Source organism: Carassius carassius, chromosome 10 (assembly GCF_963082965.1).
Source record: "Carassius carassius chromosome 10, fCarCar2.1, whole genome shotgun sequence".
NCBI lineage: Eukaryota > Metazoa > Chordata > Actinopteri > Cypriniformes > Cyprinidae > Carassius > Carassius carassius.
In genome coordinates, this window is record NC_081764.1 from 22859344 (window position 1) to 22879419 (window position 20076).

A 20076-nucleotide genomic window follows, 5' to 3' on the forward strand; every position below is an offset into this window, starting at 1 on the left:
TCTGAAATTAGCATTATTATGTGAAATGTTTACAATATGTTTTATCCGTATGATATTTGATATTTTCATGTGTTATACTTTTTTGCATTTTGCCTTCTTTTTCTGTAGGGTCTGTTCACCACTCTCTGTGCGCAATGGCTCAATATTCACCAATTCTCACACCCCTTTGGTGAAATGGCTTGAGTTTATGTACAGGTACAGTATTTATTTATTTGACAAGTAAAGTGCACAAAAATAATAAATACTGTAAATGTGTCAGAATTAGCCAACACGAATATTTTTCATCTGTAATCCTTGGAGATAATGACACCAATTTTTTTTAAATATATATATATATATATATATATATATATATATATATATATATATATATATATATATATATAAACCATGTAAAACCTAAGCTTATTATAAACTTAAAATGGAACATTTAAAATTTAAAATATTACAGTTTTTACGGCTTAAATACAAATACATTAAAGATTTGTAGTGTGTGAATTATACTTGTGTATTTATCAACATCAACTCAGCCCTGCATATTGCAATACACAGACTCCATTTTCAGAATTCACCAGAAAAAATGTTGTTGATGTGTCAAACAGTGGTAGAAAAGTTTTTACACCAATGTCATATTATACTATTTGAATCAAAAAAAGAGGGGACTAGTTTTGTTTCGCAAAGGGTTGTTTGCTTTTACCCAGTTCAGTGACAGGAAATTATACAGGCCAGGCCATCAATGCAAAAACAGTACAATTTTAAGTGACTCTAATTAGGTGTTTTAATATTTGTTCCTTCCCTACAGGTTTGCACAAGGTTTGCAGTTGAAGCAGCTTGCCATGATCAATGACGGTATAGCAGGAAGCTCAAAGACACTGACAAGAATGACAAAAGTACTCAGAAAGGTTGTTGCATTACTTATTAGTTGTAAAAAAAGTAAAATATGAAAAATTTTATTTCAGTGTCCAAACCCACTGTAGACAACTGGATTCAGCATTGCTACATACTTATTTGATGCACTCAACTTCCATACCAAGACATTGTAACAGTCAACTTATGATGTGTTATTTCTATATTTGAAGGTGTGCATTGCTGCCCTCAAGAGACTGAGGATCAGAGGAATGAGAATTGGTGGTCAACATCGATTTGTTGTTATTGACGAGAGCAAATTTGCTCACAAACGAAAGGTAGGCTGTTTATTTGTATGAAGCCCTACTTAAACTTTACTTGACATGTATCAGTTTTGTCATGTTAGTGCAGTGCCAGTCTGGGATTATGTAAAGAGAGATGACGGGAGATTTTACTGTAAACAACTGACTTAAGCTGCTTTAGATAAAATCAACTGAAGAGAAAAGAAGACATTAAATCTCTGAAGATCTCAGCAGAGGAGGATTAAACAACTCCACAAACACCATTACCAGCTTCACTTATTACTAGCCACACTGACTTTATTTCTGTCATAATCAGAGGGTCTTTTTGAGAATTAACGGAGGTTTAGATGTTGATGGTTTGTTTATTGTGTACTTACCATGATGGTGATGAGTGTTGGCTTTTGCTGTGTAAAGCAGCCATTTTCTGGCTGCTTTACATGTGTGTTTATAAGGCACAACAGCTATAGCAAAAAATGCTGAGAGAAAAGTGATCTGGCGTTTATGGCATTTTATTGATGATGTCATCAATTGAGCTTACAAGGCTGTACCTTATTTTATTCACATGTTAATCTGTTCTCAAGCAATCATGTGGGTCATTTCATATGATTGACTATTAATCATACACATATGATATCAAAAATCATTGTTATAATTTGAACAGTTTAATAATATATAATGCATAGAAAGTTTTAAAAATGCCAAGTTATTTTCTCACACACAGACATCAACAATCGGCGTATGAATCTCAACAATGGTGACATTCAAATGAAAAGCTTCATGTTGCAATGTATGCTGGGTACCACTATAGTACATAATTCCCAGAATGCATTGCTGCATGCATAAATTATGTAGCTGAATTGTATTATTTTCTTTTATTTTTACCATGTGCTTTTATTTTTGTTGTTTTTTGATGTGACTTTTTAGTAGCTTGATTTGTGATGTTTAGAGTTTATCTGTTTATCAGAATATTTTGTTTGTCACCATTGTTGAGGTTCATATGCTGACTCTTGATATATGTGTGTGTGTGTTCCTGTAGATTTAAAAGTTTTGTAATTCGTAAATATGTAAAACACAAATGATCTGATCTCATGACATCACGTCGTACTATCATACTACTATTACAACCAATTCTTCATATTCAGAGAACAGACTCTAGTCAACATCAGTAAATCACCCACTAGACATTGATACCCCATCATCAAAACGCAACCATTAATACCAGAGTATATTGTTTCTTGGCTTTTATTGCCATAACAAGCATGTATAAAGACATGTTAAAGAAATAAAGAGTCGAGAGCCCAACTAAAGAAAGCACTAATCACGATCATGGTAACTTCAAATGAAATGTCAATACATCATCAACATCTAAACGCCCGATATTTCTCATTAAGTCTGATTATGACAGAAATAAAGTAAGTCTTCTTTTCTCTTCAGATGATTTCATCTAAAGCTGTGGCTTAAGTCAGTTGTTTACAGTAAAATCTCACTGTAAAATGTACTGAACAAAAAAGTACAATTCTGTGCTTTGCTTTGTGTAATTATATGTGTTTTTGCACATAATGCTATAGTGGAGATATGTTGTTAGTGTTTAATGTTCTGTTGGGATTTAAAGGGTTTCTGTTAAGTTTTGTGTGTCACCATTGTGTTGAAGAGTAGAGCCTGTGCTTCAGTCCAGGATGAGCAGAAAAACACTGATGTTATGCTGCATGTTGCTTTATTTAAAGACAGTGACTGTGCATTGTGATGCATTGATGATGTTTTTAAGTTTTTCAACTTGTTCATGTGTGATGATGATCACTAGTAGGATTTAGTTAAATTGATGTTTCTAGTTAACTCATAAAGTCTTTTTCTTAGTGGATTCTAATAATATAATCTCACAGTATAAATATTTAATGGCAATTGACCAATCAATTTCCTCAAATGAAATGAGTTATCAGGTTTTTATTCAGTACATTATTAATAACAGTAACATACTGTAAAGATTACAGTAAAGAACTGTAAATTCACAGCTGCTCTTGTTTTGTAGCTTTTACAGGTGTGCTGTATAATTTTACAGTATAATTGTAGTTTATGATTTACAGTACTCTTGTTAAATTTACAGACAACCAAAATTGCCAGTAAGTTGCTGTAAGTTCTACAGTTAATTTTTTACAGTGTACAAAAGACAAAAAGGTCGGAGGAAAATAACTAGAAAATGAAGTGTTACGATCAGACAAGTAATAAAACCTGCGTTAATATTAGAAAAGTTTTGTAGCGCTGGAGAGACGTTAGAGAACGCTAATGCCTGGAAACAGGCGCCAAGGCTGATACTGTATGTTTACAGTCTATGGCTGCTGTGTATGTCCTTATAAGACAAAACTCATCAGTCTTCTGTGTTGAGATTGCAATGCAAAAATGTGTATATCTTATTTAGTTTGAAAACATACAATATAGTAAGAAATAAATATACCCTTCATTTAAAATCAGACAATAAGTCCGTATACAAAATATATTGAAATCAGGTTAGGATGGCATTCCGCTAATCTACAGTATGTTCCATTAAAAAGAAATACAATCCAAAATATTTTTTATGTTGTACTATATGAAAGCTTTTGTACAGAAAAATATGGAAGTGAAACAATATTTTGTTTTAAGGAAATGAAATTATGAAAATGGAAACATTTAAGAAATAAAAATGCATTTGCACCTGTTGGGCAATTATTTGTTATCAAGCCAGGTAAGAAGGATCAGTCTATTAACTGTCCAAAAGGACTGGATTCCAATGATTGAAAAAAAAAAATACAGCACAACCCTTATTAAAGAATTTATCTTGTTTTATTTCTTTTTTTAGTACCATCGTGGCCGATGTGGCAACACTTGGCGGCGTAAACGCCAGTGGGTCTTCGGGATGCTAGAGGTTGATGGCCTTTCCAGAAGACCCATTCTAAGACTCGTCAAGGACCGCTCAAGGCAAACACTTATAAGCCAAATTCAACGACATATCAGACCTAGAACATCTATCCTTACGGATGAATGGCGTGCCTACAACAGACAGCTTTCCCAGTACGGATATCGTCAGTATTCTGTCTGCCATAAAAGACACTTTGTTGATCCAGGGACTGGTGCTCATACTCAGCATATTGAGCATGCATGGCAGAATTACAAGTTGGAAATATGGCGTCGTAGAGGAAATCGTACTCCTGAGTCCCTGAAAACTCACCTCAAAATGATAGAGTGGCACCACTGGTTAGGTGTACGCCATTATGATGGTGTCTTAGGTAGACTTATTCATGATGTAAAAAAACATGTCAAGACAATATAAATGTGTGGGATGCTGTAATTAACTGTTTTTGCAGTGATATGGACCAAATGCTGCATTGTTTAACCCCCACCATTGCACTGTTTTAATTCAATTTTGGGTGAATCGTTCTCCAAATGCAATAAAATATAATTTTATCAATTTTAATTATTATTATTGGATGATTGATTTCATTTCTCTAACACCTATTCATCTTCTTTAAGACATCTGAAATTGTCTATTATCTAAAAAATAAACATGAAATGAAAAATATTCATGACGCTGTTATAAAGCTATTTGACAGATTATTAACACTTAATGACATTTTAATGACAAATTAAATGTGTACCACTTTACTTGAGGTCAAGAAATTTATTCATGACACCGTGTAAATATATTCATGACACTGTTATAAAACTATTTGACAGATTATTAACACTTAATGACATTTTAATGACAAATTTAATGTGTACCACTTTACTTGAGGTCAAGAAATGTATTCATGACACCGTGTAAATATATCCATGACACCGTTATAAAACTATTTGACAGATTATTTACACTTAATGACATTTTAATGACAAATTCAATTTGTACCACTGAAGAAAAAAAAACTGGTCATAAATTCATGACACAATTATAATCCCGGCCTCATGACAGTCAAAACCAACCACATGACAGTTTAATGTACTGTTAACCCATAAAGCTAAGTAGTTTCTTAAATTTGATAATTAATCTGCTATGTCATACTTTATAACAAATTTATGACAGGTTATGTTTTCTTGGTAATGTCAAGTTGTCATTACCAGGACACTGACAAGTTGCGTTGTCTTGGTAATGTCAAGATGTCATGACAAAGACACTGACACGTTATGATGTATTGGTTTATGTCAAGGTGTAATAACAAAGACGTTTCAAACAATGTCATCTTTGCATTAAAAATGTCATAATTGAGTGAATGACACTTAATGACAGTTGTCATAAACATGCATAAAAACTCCTTCATATTCATGACATGTGTCATAGCATGATTATGAAGGTGTCATGTTAGTCTTATGCACACCCCTTCAAGTAAAGTGTTACCCTCTCTTTCATGCCATACAAAACCATCATTCATACTTTTTCACACACTTTCACACCCCTTTTTGGCCAAAAACATATTTTTATCTCAGAATGTCAGCTGATTGTGAACTAAATTATTTTAGCTGAGGAATGGCACATTTTGTGTAGGATAACATGAACCTTTGATGTTAGACTCTACTTAGCGTAGACCTGGTACCATTCCACATAGTTTCTAGATGTCATGCAACTGGGCAACATCAGTCACCATAAAGTTTAGTTTAACACCGCTCTATAAACTTCTTTTTCTTTCTTTCCTTTCTTTTTCCAAAATCTAATAGATTAATTTGTTTAGAATATTAGGCCTAGGCATTGGGCATTTGAGAGAGCCAATTATAATTTCTCAAATATCATATGTTTGTCTAATTTAAAGTTTATTCAAATACTTTTTTGTTATTGCTCATGAGCAACTCTGAGAACCGGATTTGAGATCTCTGCATAATTTAGGATCCATGACCATCAACATTTCCATCCTGTTATCCCCAGTAATTACAGCATATTTGATTACTAGATTTTGGATCTTTGGAATAATTTTTATTATTTTATTAAATCTAACCCTAGAAAATTACCTTTAAACAAAATGGAGTGACCAATATTTATATTTTCTCAACCATATATATTTTTTCCTATTGTGTATTTAGATACCCCTCTTTCTTTTTTTTTTCCCAAAGAGCTCAGCATTGTTGTCAAGTATTCAGTTGTGCATTTTCCCCAGTTGGTTAATGAAATAGGCCTTATTATGCCAAATCCAGCTCCATGTTTATCTGATTGGTGAGTCAAGTACTCACTTCTGTCTGTCAAAATTATTTTTTCTTTAAGACTTAAGGCTGGACTGGAACCTATTGAAAAGCAGATTGAGAATGTTAGTTAAAACACTGAATTTAAAGAAGTGCTGTGAGAACAGTGAATAATCAATATTAAAATAGTTAATCAAATAATGAAATAAAATAATTAACATTTGAAGCAGTCTCTATAGTGTTGATTGAATATGCAGCACCTGTGCACCGAAGGGATGGAAGTCCTTCTGGTGACATCATCAGCCTGGGCTGTTGTACTGGGTCGTCAGTCTGTGATGGCACTCAAAGACCTGATGTTGTGGTGTACGGTCTCCATTGTTTCTCTGCTTCTTCTCAGTCTGGCTTCTGGTTGCTTTCTGCCAGAGTTCTGTAGTTCATGATGTTCTCTTCACCCTCAGGAAAAGTCTCAAGTGAAAGATTCACCTTTTCCTGCTTTAATTCAGTCTTTCTCCTTGCTGAAGAGTGCTCTTCTCTTTCAGGAGGGTATATCATCCATCAGCCCCTCCCTCTTCTTCTCTCTGTAGCTGTGTTTGCTGCTTTGCCATTTCTCGACAGACTCCAGTTCATTGCGTCCTTTTGTCAAGGCACTGTTCCAGAAGTCATCTGAAATTTTAACACTCAGAGACTGCATTAATCAAATGTACCTATGTAACTTCTGACCAAATTGTGTCTGAGCAGTCAGCTCTTTTTATGATTTTCACTTTTCAACCTCTTCTTTCAGAGCTCCCTTTAATAAAAACAAAATCATCTGGTTGAAAACAGCAGTTCTCTTATTCTATGTTAGTAAAGCAAGTTCTTCATTGCAGAAAAATAGCAAACATTTTTTTTCTCTTCTTTGCAAGATGCAGAAATCAGCTACCTTTATTATCTAAGTATACTACAATAAAACAAAATAAACCCTTTTATAACAGCATGACATGCATATGGTAAAATAAAGACTGATCATCATTTTTCTTCTAAATTTGCATACATGATTCAGAAAAATCTGGTATTGGTGAATTCATGTTTCCTAACCAACATAAAATCATTCCTATTATTGTAAATAAAATAATTTAATTTAAATATTTGAGCAACTAGTTCCCTTCCTTTTTGTAACCACAATTCCTATTAACTTGGTCACCCAATCTTGCTCTCATTCCACATTGCACTACACAGGTAACTCTTTTTTTATTTTTTATAACTCAAGCCCAATCTCTGAAACTCTGTAATGGATTAACTTTCATACTGTGTCCCAGGGATAACAAGATACAAATTTTAGATGTCTTCACATATTAGATATAAAGTTTTAAGAACATGCATCTTTTAAATTCATCTATTAATATAAGTTATTAAATAATAAATGCATCTTATTTTAATTAATTTATTATTATTTTTATATTCTGCACAGTCCCTTTCTTGGAACATTTTTATTTATTTTTTCTCTAAAACAACATTCATACAGTTAACTTTATTGTTTTAGGGCTCCTGCACTTATCCTTTCTCAACACCAGCCACACCCATCTCTGTAACCTAATCACTCCCAAGTGATGGTCCAGGAGGGGAGAGCACCTCTTGCTCCACCAGATATAGAGTCTATTTTCTCACACAAACACAGCCAGTCACGCAGACCCTTACATTAAAACGTACATAAATACAGAGTACTCTACACTCTCCTGAGTGACCTGTCAGCTCTACTCGCTCTTTCACTGATACACTTCCTCAACAAAGTAAAAATCAGTACTATACAGGATTTTCTGCCTTCCCTAAGGACTTTTTCCGCCTTTCCGTTTCAGACCTCTGTTTCTTACATATACAGAGCGGTATCCAAAGGACTTTTCCTCTATAATACATCTGGCTCACGTGTATTGCTGTCCCTTATCGGCCCAGCCCACAATGAACACAGACCATTGCATTCAATGTATTTCTGCCTACACTATCCAGATTAAAATCAGGCCTTTTCCAAAAGACCTTTCAGTAAACCAAATATGTATATGCAGTTTTTCTTCTGGAAACAAAACCCTCCATTTTTATTTAATTAGTTCTAAATTTGGAAGAGCAGATTTTAAGTGACCTTACCGCTCAGAACTGACCGGTCAACAACACACACTAATTATATAAGCAAAAATGCTTACCTTATTCTATGGTGGCCACCACTGTGTGTGTGTGTTACTCATCAGTCAGCTCAAAAGCGGCCGTCCACTCTGCTGCTCCTTTCCAGTCCCATCTGGGTCGCCAAATGTAGTGTATTTTCGTCTGCCATGGATCTGAGGAATCACACTGTCTCGGGGTTTTGTTTCCATAAGAAAGATTTTACTTTCAAGAGAAAATAAAACCGAGAAAGCTCTGCAGAACAGTCTGTCGAGTCTGTGTCGGTTGTCTATTTTATACAATGCTTCTGAAGGCGTACCCATGTTCAATACATTTCATACATATGGTTCTGTTTATCAACTCTTTTACCCTTTATGGCTCCAGCTTGATTAATGCAAGGCTTGCTTTTACGTAGAATTTATTCTAAGAAACTAGGAGGCCTAATCATATATTTTGTCTTATGTCAAAACAGTGTGTCCAACTTTACTATATGCTGTATTTTGGTAATGTCTGCACCAAGGAGGTCTGATCATATATTTTGTCTAATGTCCAAATAGAGTGTGCAGATGCACCATATACTATCCCCCTGCACTCTCTGCACATTCCATTCTCAGGCAGGCCTCTACATACAGTCAAAAGCATGATTATAACAGTAGAATAACTTCATACATAAATGGCTAGAGTCACATTGATTATGCCTGATTAGTTTACATATTGACCAATAAAAATCTTCCACACATACAGGCTGTATATATATATATGAGTGTTTTCTCTACTTCCTGTTGGCCTTCTGTAGCAAATTGTAGCTCCGTGTAGCTGTTTTTATTTTATTTTTTTCTCTAGAATCTTTATCTTACTATCACTCTCTGTTTTTTAAAGTGGTAAAATAAAACTTAATTCACACCATATTTCTGATATTATCGATCAATCTTATCAGATTAACTTTGATCGTTCACTTTTATTTTATTTCCGTGAGTGCAGTACACCTGCAAAGCGTTAGCACTCGTTAGCTTGTCATTAGCGTCTTCATTCGAACCTATCGCTGTTTTCTTTTCTCCTCTCCCTCGCTCCAGTTTTTCACAAGTTCATCAAACAACCGCAGTAAGAAGTTTCATCAAGCACGGTGAGTAATGGCTTCTCCTATCATTGTTTCTTGCACCTCTTGCCACATGTACAGTTTATCTATCTCTGTCGCTGATGAGGGATTCACATGTGATAAATGCAGGGAAATAGTTAGGCTGAGAGAGAAGATTTCAGAATTAGAGACACGCATCCAAACTTTAATTGAGGACAGTAAAAATGTTAGGGCTCTAGATATGGCTTTGGATGCGTCTAGCTCAGGGATTCCTGTACATTGTTCGGTTCCGGAAACAGAGCCCCAGCAGCAGGGCAACTGGGTGACGGTGAGGCAGCGTAGTCGTGGGTCAAAACACCGCTCTTCTGTTCCGATCAAAACATTAAACAGGTTCTCCCCACTCAGTGATGCACCCACTGAGAAACCTGATGAAAGTGCTCTAGTTATTGGTGATTCTATTGTACGGAACGTGAATATAGAGACACCAGCCACCATAGTCAAATGTTTACCGGGAGCCAGAGCGCCTGACATCTTGGCAAATTTAAAAGTGCTGGCTAATGCTAAACGTAAATACAGTAAGATTGTTATTCATGCCGGCGCTAATGATGTTCGACTTCGCCAGTCGGAGATCACTAAAAATAACATTAAAGAGGTGTGTGAACTTGCAAGCACGATGTCAGACACTGTAATATGCTCTGGTCCTCTCCCAGCTTACCGTGGTGATGAGATGCATAGCAGATTGTCATCACTCAATGGCTGGATGTCTAAGTAGTGCCCACAGAATAACATAGGTTTCATAGACAATTGGACGAGCTTTTGGGGCAGACCTGACCTGTTTAAAAGAGATGGTCTTCATCCCTCCTGGGGTGGCGCCACTCTTCTCTCTAGAAATATGGCAAATAGTCTTAGTGTTTATACTTGACTAACTGGGGCCCAGGTCAGGAAGCAGACAGACTGGCTAAACCGACCGTCTGCTAGCTGCCTCCCGTCACAGAGGTCAGTTAATTCTCAGCACATAGAGACTTTTTCACCTAGATATCACACTATAGAGACTGTGTCTGTTCCCCGAACTAGAAAAAACAAAAAACGTCCAAACCAAGTTAAGATTAACAATTTAATTGAGGTTCAACAAATAAAAAACAGAAGCAATATGGATAAACAAATGATAAAGCTTGGCTTATTGAATATCAGATCCCTTTCTACGAAAACACTTTTTGTAAATAATATGATCACTGATCATAATATAGATGTACTCTGTTTGACAGAAACCTGGCTAAAAACTGATGATTACATTATTTTAAATGAGTCCACCCCCCAAGATTACTTTCAATTCAATTCAATTCAAGTTTATTTGTATAGCGCTTTTTACAATACAAATCGTTACAAAGCAACTTTACAGAAAATTATGTTTCTACAATATTTAGTAGTAGCTAGTAGTTTGTGCACGTTTGACAGGATTTTAGAAAAATAAAAATAATAATAATAATACAAGACGTAGTCAGCTAGATGATGAACTATCAATATTATTAATTAATAGTAATTATATGATGCAGTCACACATGTAGCAATAATTGTTAGTTCTGTTTGTTGATTCAAGGTTAGGATCATCTGGGGTCCTCTGAGGGTCAGCATCATCTCTTCTCAGGTGTTCTGGATCCAGACTGGAGCTTGTGTAAATCCTAGTTACCACGGGATGTAAATCCCGTGGCAAAACATAGAAACAAAATAGAGACATCATTAGCTTAGCTGCTGATCCAACAAAGTAAAATTAGTTTAACCCAAGCTAAAGAATAAAAATGCAGATGCAACTACACTCACAATTTAAGAGATACATTATTCGAATGCTTGGCGAAAGAGATGCGTTTTTAATCTAGATTTAAACAGAGAGAGTGTGTCTGAACCCCGAACATTATCAGGAAGGCTATTCCAGAGTTTGGGAGCCAAATGTGAAAAAGCTCTACCTCCTTTAGTGGACTTTGCTATCCTAGGAACTACCAAAAGTCCAGCGTTTTGTGACCTTAGGGTGCGTGATGGGTTGTAGCGTGGTAGAAGGCTAGTTAGGAACGCAGGAGCTAAACCATTTAGGGCCTTATAGGTAAGTAATGATAATTTGTAACAGATACGGAACTTAATAGGTAGCCAGTGCAGAGACTGTAAAATTGGGGTAATATGATCATATTTTCTTGACCTGGTAAGGACTCTAGCTGCTGCATTTTGGACTACCTGTAGCTTGTTTATTGACGAAGCAGGACAACCACCTAGAAGTGCATTACAATAGTCCAGTCTAGAGGTCATGAAAGCATGAACTAGCTTTTCTGCATCAGAAACAGATAACATGTTTCGTAGCTTGGCAATGTTTCTAAGATGGAAGAATGCAGTTTTTGTAACATTGGAAATATGATTTTCAAAAGACAAATTGCTGTCTAATATAACACCCAGATTTCTGACTGTAGAGGAAGTAACAGTACATCCGTCTAGTTGCAGATTGTAATCTACAAAATTCTGTGTGGTGTTTTTTGGTCCAATAATTAATATCTCTGTCTTATCCGAATTTAATTGGAGAAAATTATTTGTCATCCAATCTTTTACATTTTTAACACACTCTGTTAGCTTAGATAATTGGGAAGTTTCATCTGGTCTCGTTGAAATATATAGCTGAGTATCATCAGCATAACAGTGGAAGCTTATTCCGTATTTTCTAATAATATTACCAAGGGGCAACATGTATATTGAAAATAGAAGGGGACCTAGGACGGATCCTTGTGGCACTCCATATTTTACTGATGAAAAATGAGATGACACCCCATTTAAGTAAACAAAATGGTAGCGATCGGACAGGTAGGATCTAAACCATCTTAGAGCCTGCCCTTGAATACCTGTATAGTTTTGTAATCGATCTATGAGTATGTCATGATCTATGGTGTCGAACGCAGCACTAAGATCAAGTAAGACTAGAAATGAGATGCAGCCTTGATCTGACGCAAGAAGCAGGTCATTTGTAATTTTAACAAGTGCAGTTTCTTTGCTATGGTGGGGCCTAAAACCTGACTGAAATTCTTCATACAGATCATTTTTATGCAGGAAGGTGCTCAATTGAGCAGACACAACTTTTTCTAAAATTTTAGACATAAATGGAAGATTTGAAATAGGCCTATAATTTGCCAGTACACTAGGATCTAGTTTTGGTTTCTTAATAAGAGGCTTGATAACCGCCAGCTTGAATGGTTTTGGGACGTGACCTAAAGATAACGACGAGTTAATGATATTGAGAAGCGGTTCTTCGGCTACAGGTAACAGCTCTTTTAGTAATTTAGTGGGTACAGGATCTAATAAACATGTTGTTGGTTTAGATACAGTGATAAGTTTATTTAGCTCTTCCTGTCCTATATTTGTAAAGCACTGCAGTTTATCTTTGGGTGCGATGGATGAAACTGAAGTGTTAGACGCTGTAGAATCTACATTCGCTATTGTATTTCTAATGTTATCTATTTTATCAGTGAAGAAATTCATAAAGTCATTACTATTTAACGTTGGTGGAATATTTGAATCAGGTGGCGTCTGGTAATTTGTTAATTTAGCCACTGTGCTAAATAAAAACCTTGGATTGTTTTGGTTATTTTCAATGAGTTTGTGGATATGCTCTGCCCTAGCAGTTTTTAGAGCCTGTCTATAGCTGGACATACTGTTTTTCCATGCAATTTTAAAAACTTCCAAGTTAGTTTTTCTCCATTTGCGTTCAAGACTACGAGTTACTTTCTTGAGAGAGTGAGTATTACTGTTATACCATGGCACAGTACGTTTTTCTCTAACCTTTTTCAATTTGATGGGGGCAACAGCTTCTAATGTATTAGAGAAAATAGTGCCCATGTTGTCAGTAATTTCGTCTAATTCATGTGTATTTTTGGGTACAAATAGCAGTTGAGATAGATCAGGCAGGTTATTTGCGAATCTGTCTTTGGTGGCTGGAACAATAGTTCTGCCCAGACGGTAACGCTGAGACATATAGTTAATATCAGTTATACGCAGCATGCACGATACAAGGAAATGGTCTGTGATATCATCACATTGGGGTACAATATCTATAGCAGTAAGATCGATTCCATGCGATATAATTAGATCTAGTGTATGATTAAAACGATGAGTGGGCCCGGTGACATTTTGCTTGACTCCAAAGGAGTTTATTAGGTCAGTAAACGCAAGTCCTAATGTATCATTTGCATTATCAACGTGAATATTAAAATCTCCCATGATTAGCGCCTTATCAACTGTAACTAGAAGGTCTGAGAGGAAATCTGCAAATTCTTTTAGGAATTCTGTATACGGCCCTGGTGGTCTATACACAGTAGCCAGAGCAAGAGATACATTAGATTTCTTTTGCATGTCTGACAGTGTAACATTTAGCAGAAGTATTTCAAAAGAGTTAAACCTGTATCCTGTTTTCTGGGTAACATTGAGAATATCACTATATATTGTTGCAACACCTCCTCCACGACCAGTCTGACGGGGCTCATGCTTATAACAGTAGTTTGGTGGAGTAGACTCATTTAGACAAAAATAATCATTTGGTTTTAGCCAGGTTTCAGTCAAGCAGAGTACATCAAAACTATTTTCTGTGATCATTTCATTTACAATAACTGCTTTGGGTGTGAGTGATCTAATATTTATGAGCCCAAACTTTAAAAATTGTTTTTGTTCATTTACTTTACATTTTTCTGGTTTAATTACGATAAGATTTTTTCTAGATCCTACATTATATTTTGACCTCACTATTCGGGGAACAGACACAGTCTTAATAGTTTTTACAGCACAAGTACTTTTATCATTTAAGCGGGTGGAACAAAACTCATCATAATAGTTATTAGAGAATTGTCTTACTAGTCACATGGAGCGAAGTGTCCTGGAGATGTTGATTACTGTTATAAACATGAGCCACGTCTAAAAGGCAAAGGTGGAGGTGTTGCTTCAATTTATAACAACGTTTTCAGGATTTCTCAGAGGGCAGGCTACAAGTATAACTCGTTTGAAGTAATGGTACTTCATATAACATTATCCAAAGAAACAAATGTTAATGATAAATCCCCTGTTATGTTTGTACTGGCTACTGTATACAGGCCACCAGGGCACCATACAGACTTTATTAAAGAGTTTGGTGATTTTACATCTGAGTTAGTTCTGGCTGCAGATAAAGTTTTAATAGTTGGTGATTTTAATATCCATGTTGATAATGAAAACGATGCATTGGGATCAGCATTTATAGACATTCTGAACTCTATTGGTGTTAGACAACACGTTTCAGGACCTACTCATTGTCGAAATCATACTCTAGATTTAATACTGTCACATGGAATTGATGTTGATGGTGTTGAAATTGTTCAGCCAAGTGATGATATCTCAGATCATTATTTAGTTCTTTGCAAAATTCATATAGCCAAAATTGTAAATTCTACTTCTTGTTACAAGTATGGAAAAACCATCACTTCTAACACAAAAGACTGCTTTTTAAGTTATCTTCCTGATGTATCCAAATTCCTTAGCATATCAAAAACCTCAGAACAACTTGATGATGTAACAGAAACTATGGACTCTCTCTTTTCTAGCACTTTAAATAAAGTTGCTCCTTTACGCTTAAGGAAGGTTAAGGAAAACAGTTTGACACCATGGTATAATGAGCATACTCGCACCCTAAAGAGAGCAGCCCGAAAAATGGAGCGCAGCTGGAAGAAAACAAAACTAGAGGTATTTCGTATTGCTTGGTGGGAAAGTAACATATCCCACAGAAAAGCATTAAAAACTGCTAGATCCGATTACTTTTCTTCTCTTTTAGAAGAAAACAAACATAACCCCAGGTATTTATTCAATACAGTGGCTAAATTAACGAAAAATAAAGCCTCAACAAGTGTTGACATTTCCCAACACCACAGCAGTAATGAGTTTATGAACTACTTTACTTCTAAAATCAATACTATTAGAGATAAAATTGCAACCATTCAGCCGTCAGCTACAGTATCACATCAGACAGTGCACTATAGACCCCCTGAGGAACAGTTCCACTCATTCTCTACCATAGGAGAGGAAGAATTGTATAAACTTGTTAAATCATCTAAACCAACAACATGTATGTTAGACCCTATACCATCTAAGCTCCTGAAAGAGATGCTTCCAGAAGTCATAGATCCTCTTCTGACTATTATTAATTCCTCATTGTCATTAGGACATGTCCCCAAAACCTTCAAACTGGCTGTTATTAAGCCTCTCATCAAAAAACCACAACTTGACCCCAAAGAACTAGTTAATTATAGACCAATCTCGAATCTCCCTTTTCTGTCCAAGATACTAGAAAAGGTGGTATCCACACAATTATATTCCTTCTTAGAGAAAAATGGTATATGTGAGGATTTCCAGTCAGGATTTAGACCGTTATCATAGTACTGAGACTGCTCTTCTTAGAGTTACAAATGATCTGCTCTTATCATCTGATCGTGGGTGTATCTCTCTATTAGTTTTATTGGATCTTAGTGCTGCGTTTGACACAATTGACCACAACATTCTTTTGCATAAACTTGAATACTTTGTTGGCATCAGTGGAAGTGCATTAGCATGGTTTAAATCGTACTTATATGACCGCCATCAGTTCGTAGCAGTGAATGAAGATGTATCCTATCGATCACAAGTGCAGTATGGAGTACCTCAAGGCTCAGTACTAGGGCCGCTACACTTCACGCTTTATATGTTATCCTTGGGAGATATCATCAGGAAACATGGTGTTAGCTTTCACTGTTATGCTGATGATACTCAGCTCTATATTTCTTCGCAGCCCGGCGAAACACACCAATTTGAAAAACTAATGGATTGCATAGTCGATATAAAAAACTGGATGACGAGTAATTTCTTACTGCTAAATTCTGAAAAAACAGAGGTGTTAATTATAGGACCTAAAAACTCTGCTTGTAATAACCTAGAACACTGTCTAAGACTTGATGGTTGCTCTGTCAATTCTTCGTCATCAGTTAGGAACCTAGGTGTGCTACTTGATCGCAATCTTTCCTTAGAAAGCCACGTTTCTAGCATTTGTAAAACTGCATTTTTCCATCTCAAAAATATATCTAAATTACGGCCTATGCTCTCAATGTCAAATGCAGAAATGTTAATCCATGCATTTATGACCTCAAGGTTAGATTATTGTAATGCTTTATTGGGTGGTTGTTCTGCACGCTATTAAACAAACTACAGCTAGTCCAAAATGCAGCAGCAAGAGTTCTTACTAGAACCAGGAAGTATGACCATATTAGCCCGGTCCTGTCAACACTGCACTGGCTCCCTATCAAGCATCGCATAGATTTTAAAATATTGCTTATTACTTATAAAGCCCTGAATGGTTTAGCACCTCAGTATTTGAATGGGCTCCTTTTACATTATAATCCTCTACGTCCGCTACGTTCTCAAAACTCAAAACTCTCAAAAAGGCAATTTGATAATACCTAAAATATCAAAATCAACTGCAGGCGGCAGATCCTTTTCCTATTTGGCGCCCAAACTCTGGAATAACCTACCTAACATTGTTCGGAAGGCAGACACACTCTTGCAGTTTAAATCTAGATTAAAGACCCATCTCTTTAACCTGGCATACACATAACATACTAATATGCTTTTATTATCCAAATCCGTTAAAGGATTTTTAGGCTGCATTAATTAGGTCAACCGGAACCGGAAACACTTCCCATAACAACCTATGTACTTGCTACATCATTAGAAGAATGGCATCTACGCTAATATTTGTCTGTTTCTCTCGTTCCGAGGTCACCGTGGCCACCAGATCCAGTCTGTGTCCAGATCAGAGGGTCACTGCAGTCACCCGGATCCAGTACGTATCCAGACCAGATGCTGGATCAGCACCTAGAAAGGACCTCTACATCCCTGAAAGACAGCGGAGACCAGGACAACTAGAGCCCCAGATACAGATCCCCTGTAAAGACCTTGTCTCAGAGGAGCACCAGGACAAGACCACAGGAAACAGATGATTCTTCTGCACAATCTGACTTTGCTGCAGCCTGGAATTGAACTACTGGTTTCGTCTGGTCAGAGGAGAACTGGCCCCCCAACTGAGCCTGGTTTCTCCCAAGGTTTTTTTCTCCATTCTGTCACCGATGGAGTTTCGGTTCCTTGCCGCTGTCGCCTCTGGCTTGCTTAGTTGGGGACACTTCATCTACAGCGATATCGTTGACTTGATTGCAAATAAATGCACAGACACTATTTAACTGAACAGAGATGACATAACTGAATCCAATGATCAACTGCCTTTAACTATCATTTTTGCATTATTGACACTGTTTTCCTAATGAATGTTGTTCAGTTGCTTTGACGCAATGTATTTTGTTTAAAGCGCTATATAAATAAAGGTGACATTGACATATATATATATATATATATATATATATTTATATATATGTGTGTGTGTGTGTGTATATATATATATATATATATATATATATATACAATGACAAGTACAGTAAACATTTAAACATTTAAAAAAAAATTCTAAGACTGTGTACAACCAACAATGTTTACAAATCTGTTTTTGTTTGAACCAATTTTTTTTTTCTCTCAGAAACATGAAAAAGCTCCACTCTCGTCTGTCTCTCTTTTCGAGGAAAGAGGGACAACCATCTGCTTTCCGTGGTTCAGGACCCACTGCTGCTGAGGCACGGAGGAGAGTGAGCTCATGGGGATCGCAGGTGGATCTCGCTGAGGAGCTTAGAGTGGGACTTCCCCTTTCATGCTCTTTGGCGGCAGATAAGAGTGAACTTCAGGAGGAAGATGTGTTGTCATTAACACTTTCTGATACTGAAGTTAGTGCTCTGCTGGGTTCTGCCCAGGAAGGGTAGGAGATGTCTGAGGGTGGCGAAGAAGCTGAGGTTGAGCCTTCTCAATCCTCCTGCCCTGCGTATGTGGAGCTGTTAGAAGTTATGGATCGTGCCACATCAAAGTTGGATTTGCCATGGAAGTGTGCCAGCAAAGTGACATCGTGAGGTCGTCCCGACGAGCGTTATTTGTCTGACCATAAGCCCTCCACCCCAGATGAGCCTTCCATTCTTGCCTGATTTGCATGCAGAATTTCGAAAATGAATGAAAGTGGCCGTTTTCTTCTCGCATCCATTGGTTTCAGCATACGGTTTCAGGTTTCAGCTAGCTATCTCTCAGAGCATACGCAGCAGCAGGTCGAGCTGTGGCTTTGTTGCACACGATGGATTATCAGGCTGATCTGCTGAAGGACCTGAATAAAGGCGAGGGCCTTTCAGCTGACCAGGTAGCCAAGCTGCGCCACACCACAGACCTCTTTCTCCATGCTACCAAGAAGGCCGCCTCCACCATGGGTCAAGACGGTGGTCGAGAAGTTCAGGGAGGCAAGGGCGCTCAGCTGCCTTTAAATCCTTTATTCCACAAAGGTCCAGGTCCGAGCCAAGCGGCATCCTCCTGCTCTCTCTCGTGAAGCCAACAAGGAAGTGACCAAAACTGTAATTCATCGGCTGTCCGCTTGAGACTGGCTGCAAAAGGGAGTAAATCCCATAGACTCCCCATGTTAAAATGCCTAACTTTACAGCGGAAAATGTTTACAGCCTGGTTCAATAAATGATTTTGGTCTATAAAGCTAATTTTGCCCTTCATGACAACTGTGAGGGGGGTAAATCTTTTTTATTTTTCTTACTCAAATTATTTGAATTGTATTTTTCTGGTGCTCAAATAAATCACTTGTATGATGTTTACGTTTCTGTCTAGTGTTTTATAATTGAAAGAATATGCAGTGGTATGTTTATTGACTAAAATAGTATGTAGCACCCTTCAATACAGTTGGTAAATATTTTTTATATTGTGTGTGTGTGTGGGGGAGGGGGGGGGGGTTCGGTACACAGGGACAGGAGGCTGTAATAACAGGAGGGATCGGTTTATTTTGGCACAAGCAGAGGAGCAGGTAGTGAATGTGAGGATATAGTGCTGGAGGCTGGAGAGTTGAAGGGATGTGGAGGACGTGAACACAGGGCGCTGGAGGTAGAGGACACACATACGCACACTGGGAGACGCTGGAGAGAGGTAAGCAGAGTAATGGGTTAGTCCTTAGACTAAGCAGGTAGGTATTGACCTAGTTGCGAACGAGACCGGACGGTGACTGAGTGCGTGTGTGTGGTTTTTATAGTCATAGGTTGGTGTTGGAGCCTGGCGTGTCTGTTACAGCACCCCCCTCCAGGTCCAGGTCCAGAGCAGGTCTTTCAGGGTGGTTGAAGTGGAAGATGTCTAGTAGGTTCGGATACAGGATGTCGTTGCGTGGGACCCATGAGCATTCCTCTGCACCGTATCCTTCCCAGTCCACTAGATACTCAAGTTGTCCACCATGACGCCGGGAGTCCAGGATGTCGTGAACCTTGTAGGCAGCTCCATCGTCAAGGTGGAGTGGCAGGGGGGCTTCTGCTACGCCAGGCTCTGTGGAGACGGAGACAGAAGGATGGTGAGGTTTAAGGAGTGAGACATGGAATGTAGGGTGGATCCGATATGTAGATATGTACCTATATGTAGATATATAGGTTGAGTTTGAAGGTGACC

At 37.3% G+C, this 20076-nt stretch overlaps 1 protein-coding gene across 1 annotated transcript; it reads left to right on the plus strand.

Annotated features, from left to right (window-relative positions):
- Positions 1-124: 124 nt before the first annotated feature.
- LOC132151329 (uncharacterized) lies at positions 125-4496 on the plus strand. Its single transcript, XM_059559432.1, has 4 exons — positions 125-195; positions 803-902; positions 1080-1184; positions 3979-4496. The coding sequence occupies exons 1-4, from the start codon at positions 188-190 to the stop codon at positions 4447-4449; spliced, it is 684 nt and encodes a 227-aa protein (XP_059415415.1). The 5' UTR covers positions 125-187; the 3' UTR covers positions 4450-4496.
- The last annotated feature ends 15580 nt before the right edge of the window (positions 4497-20076 follow it).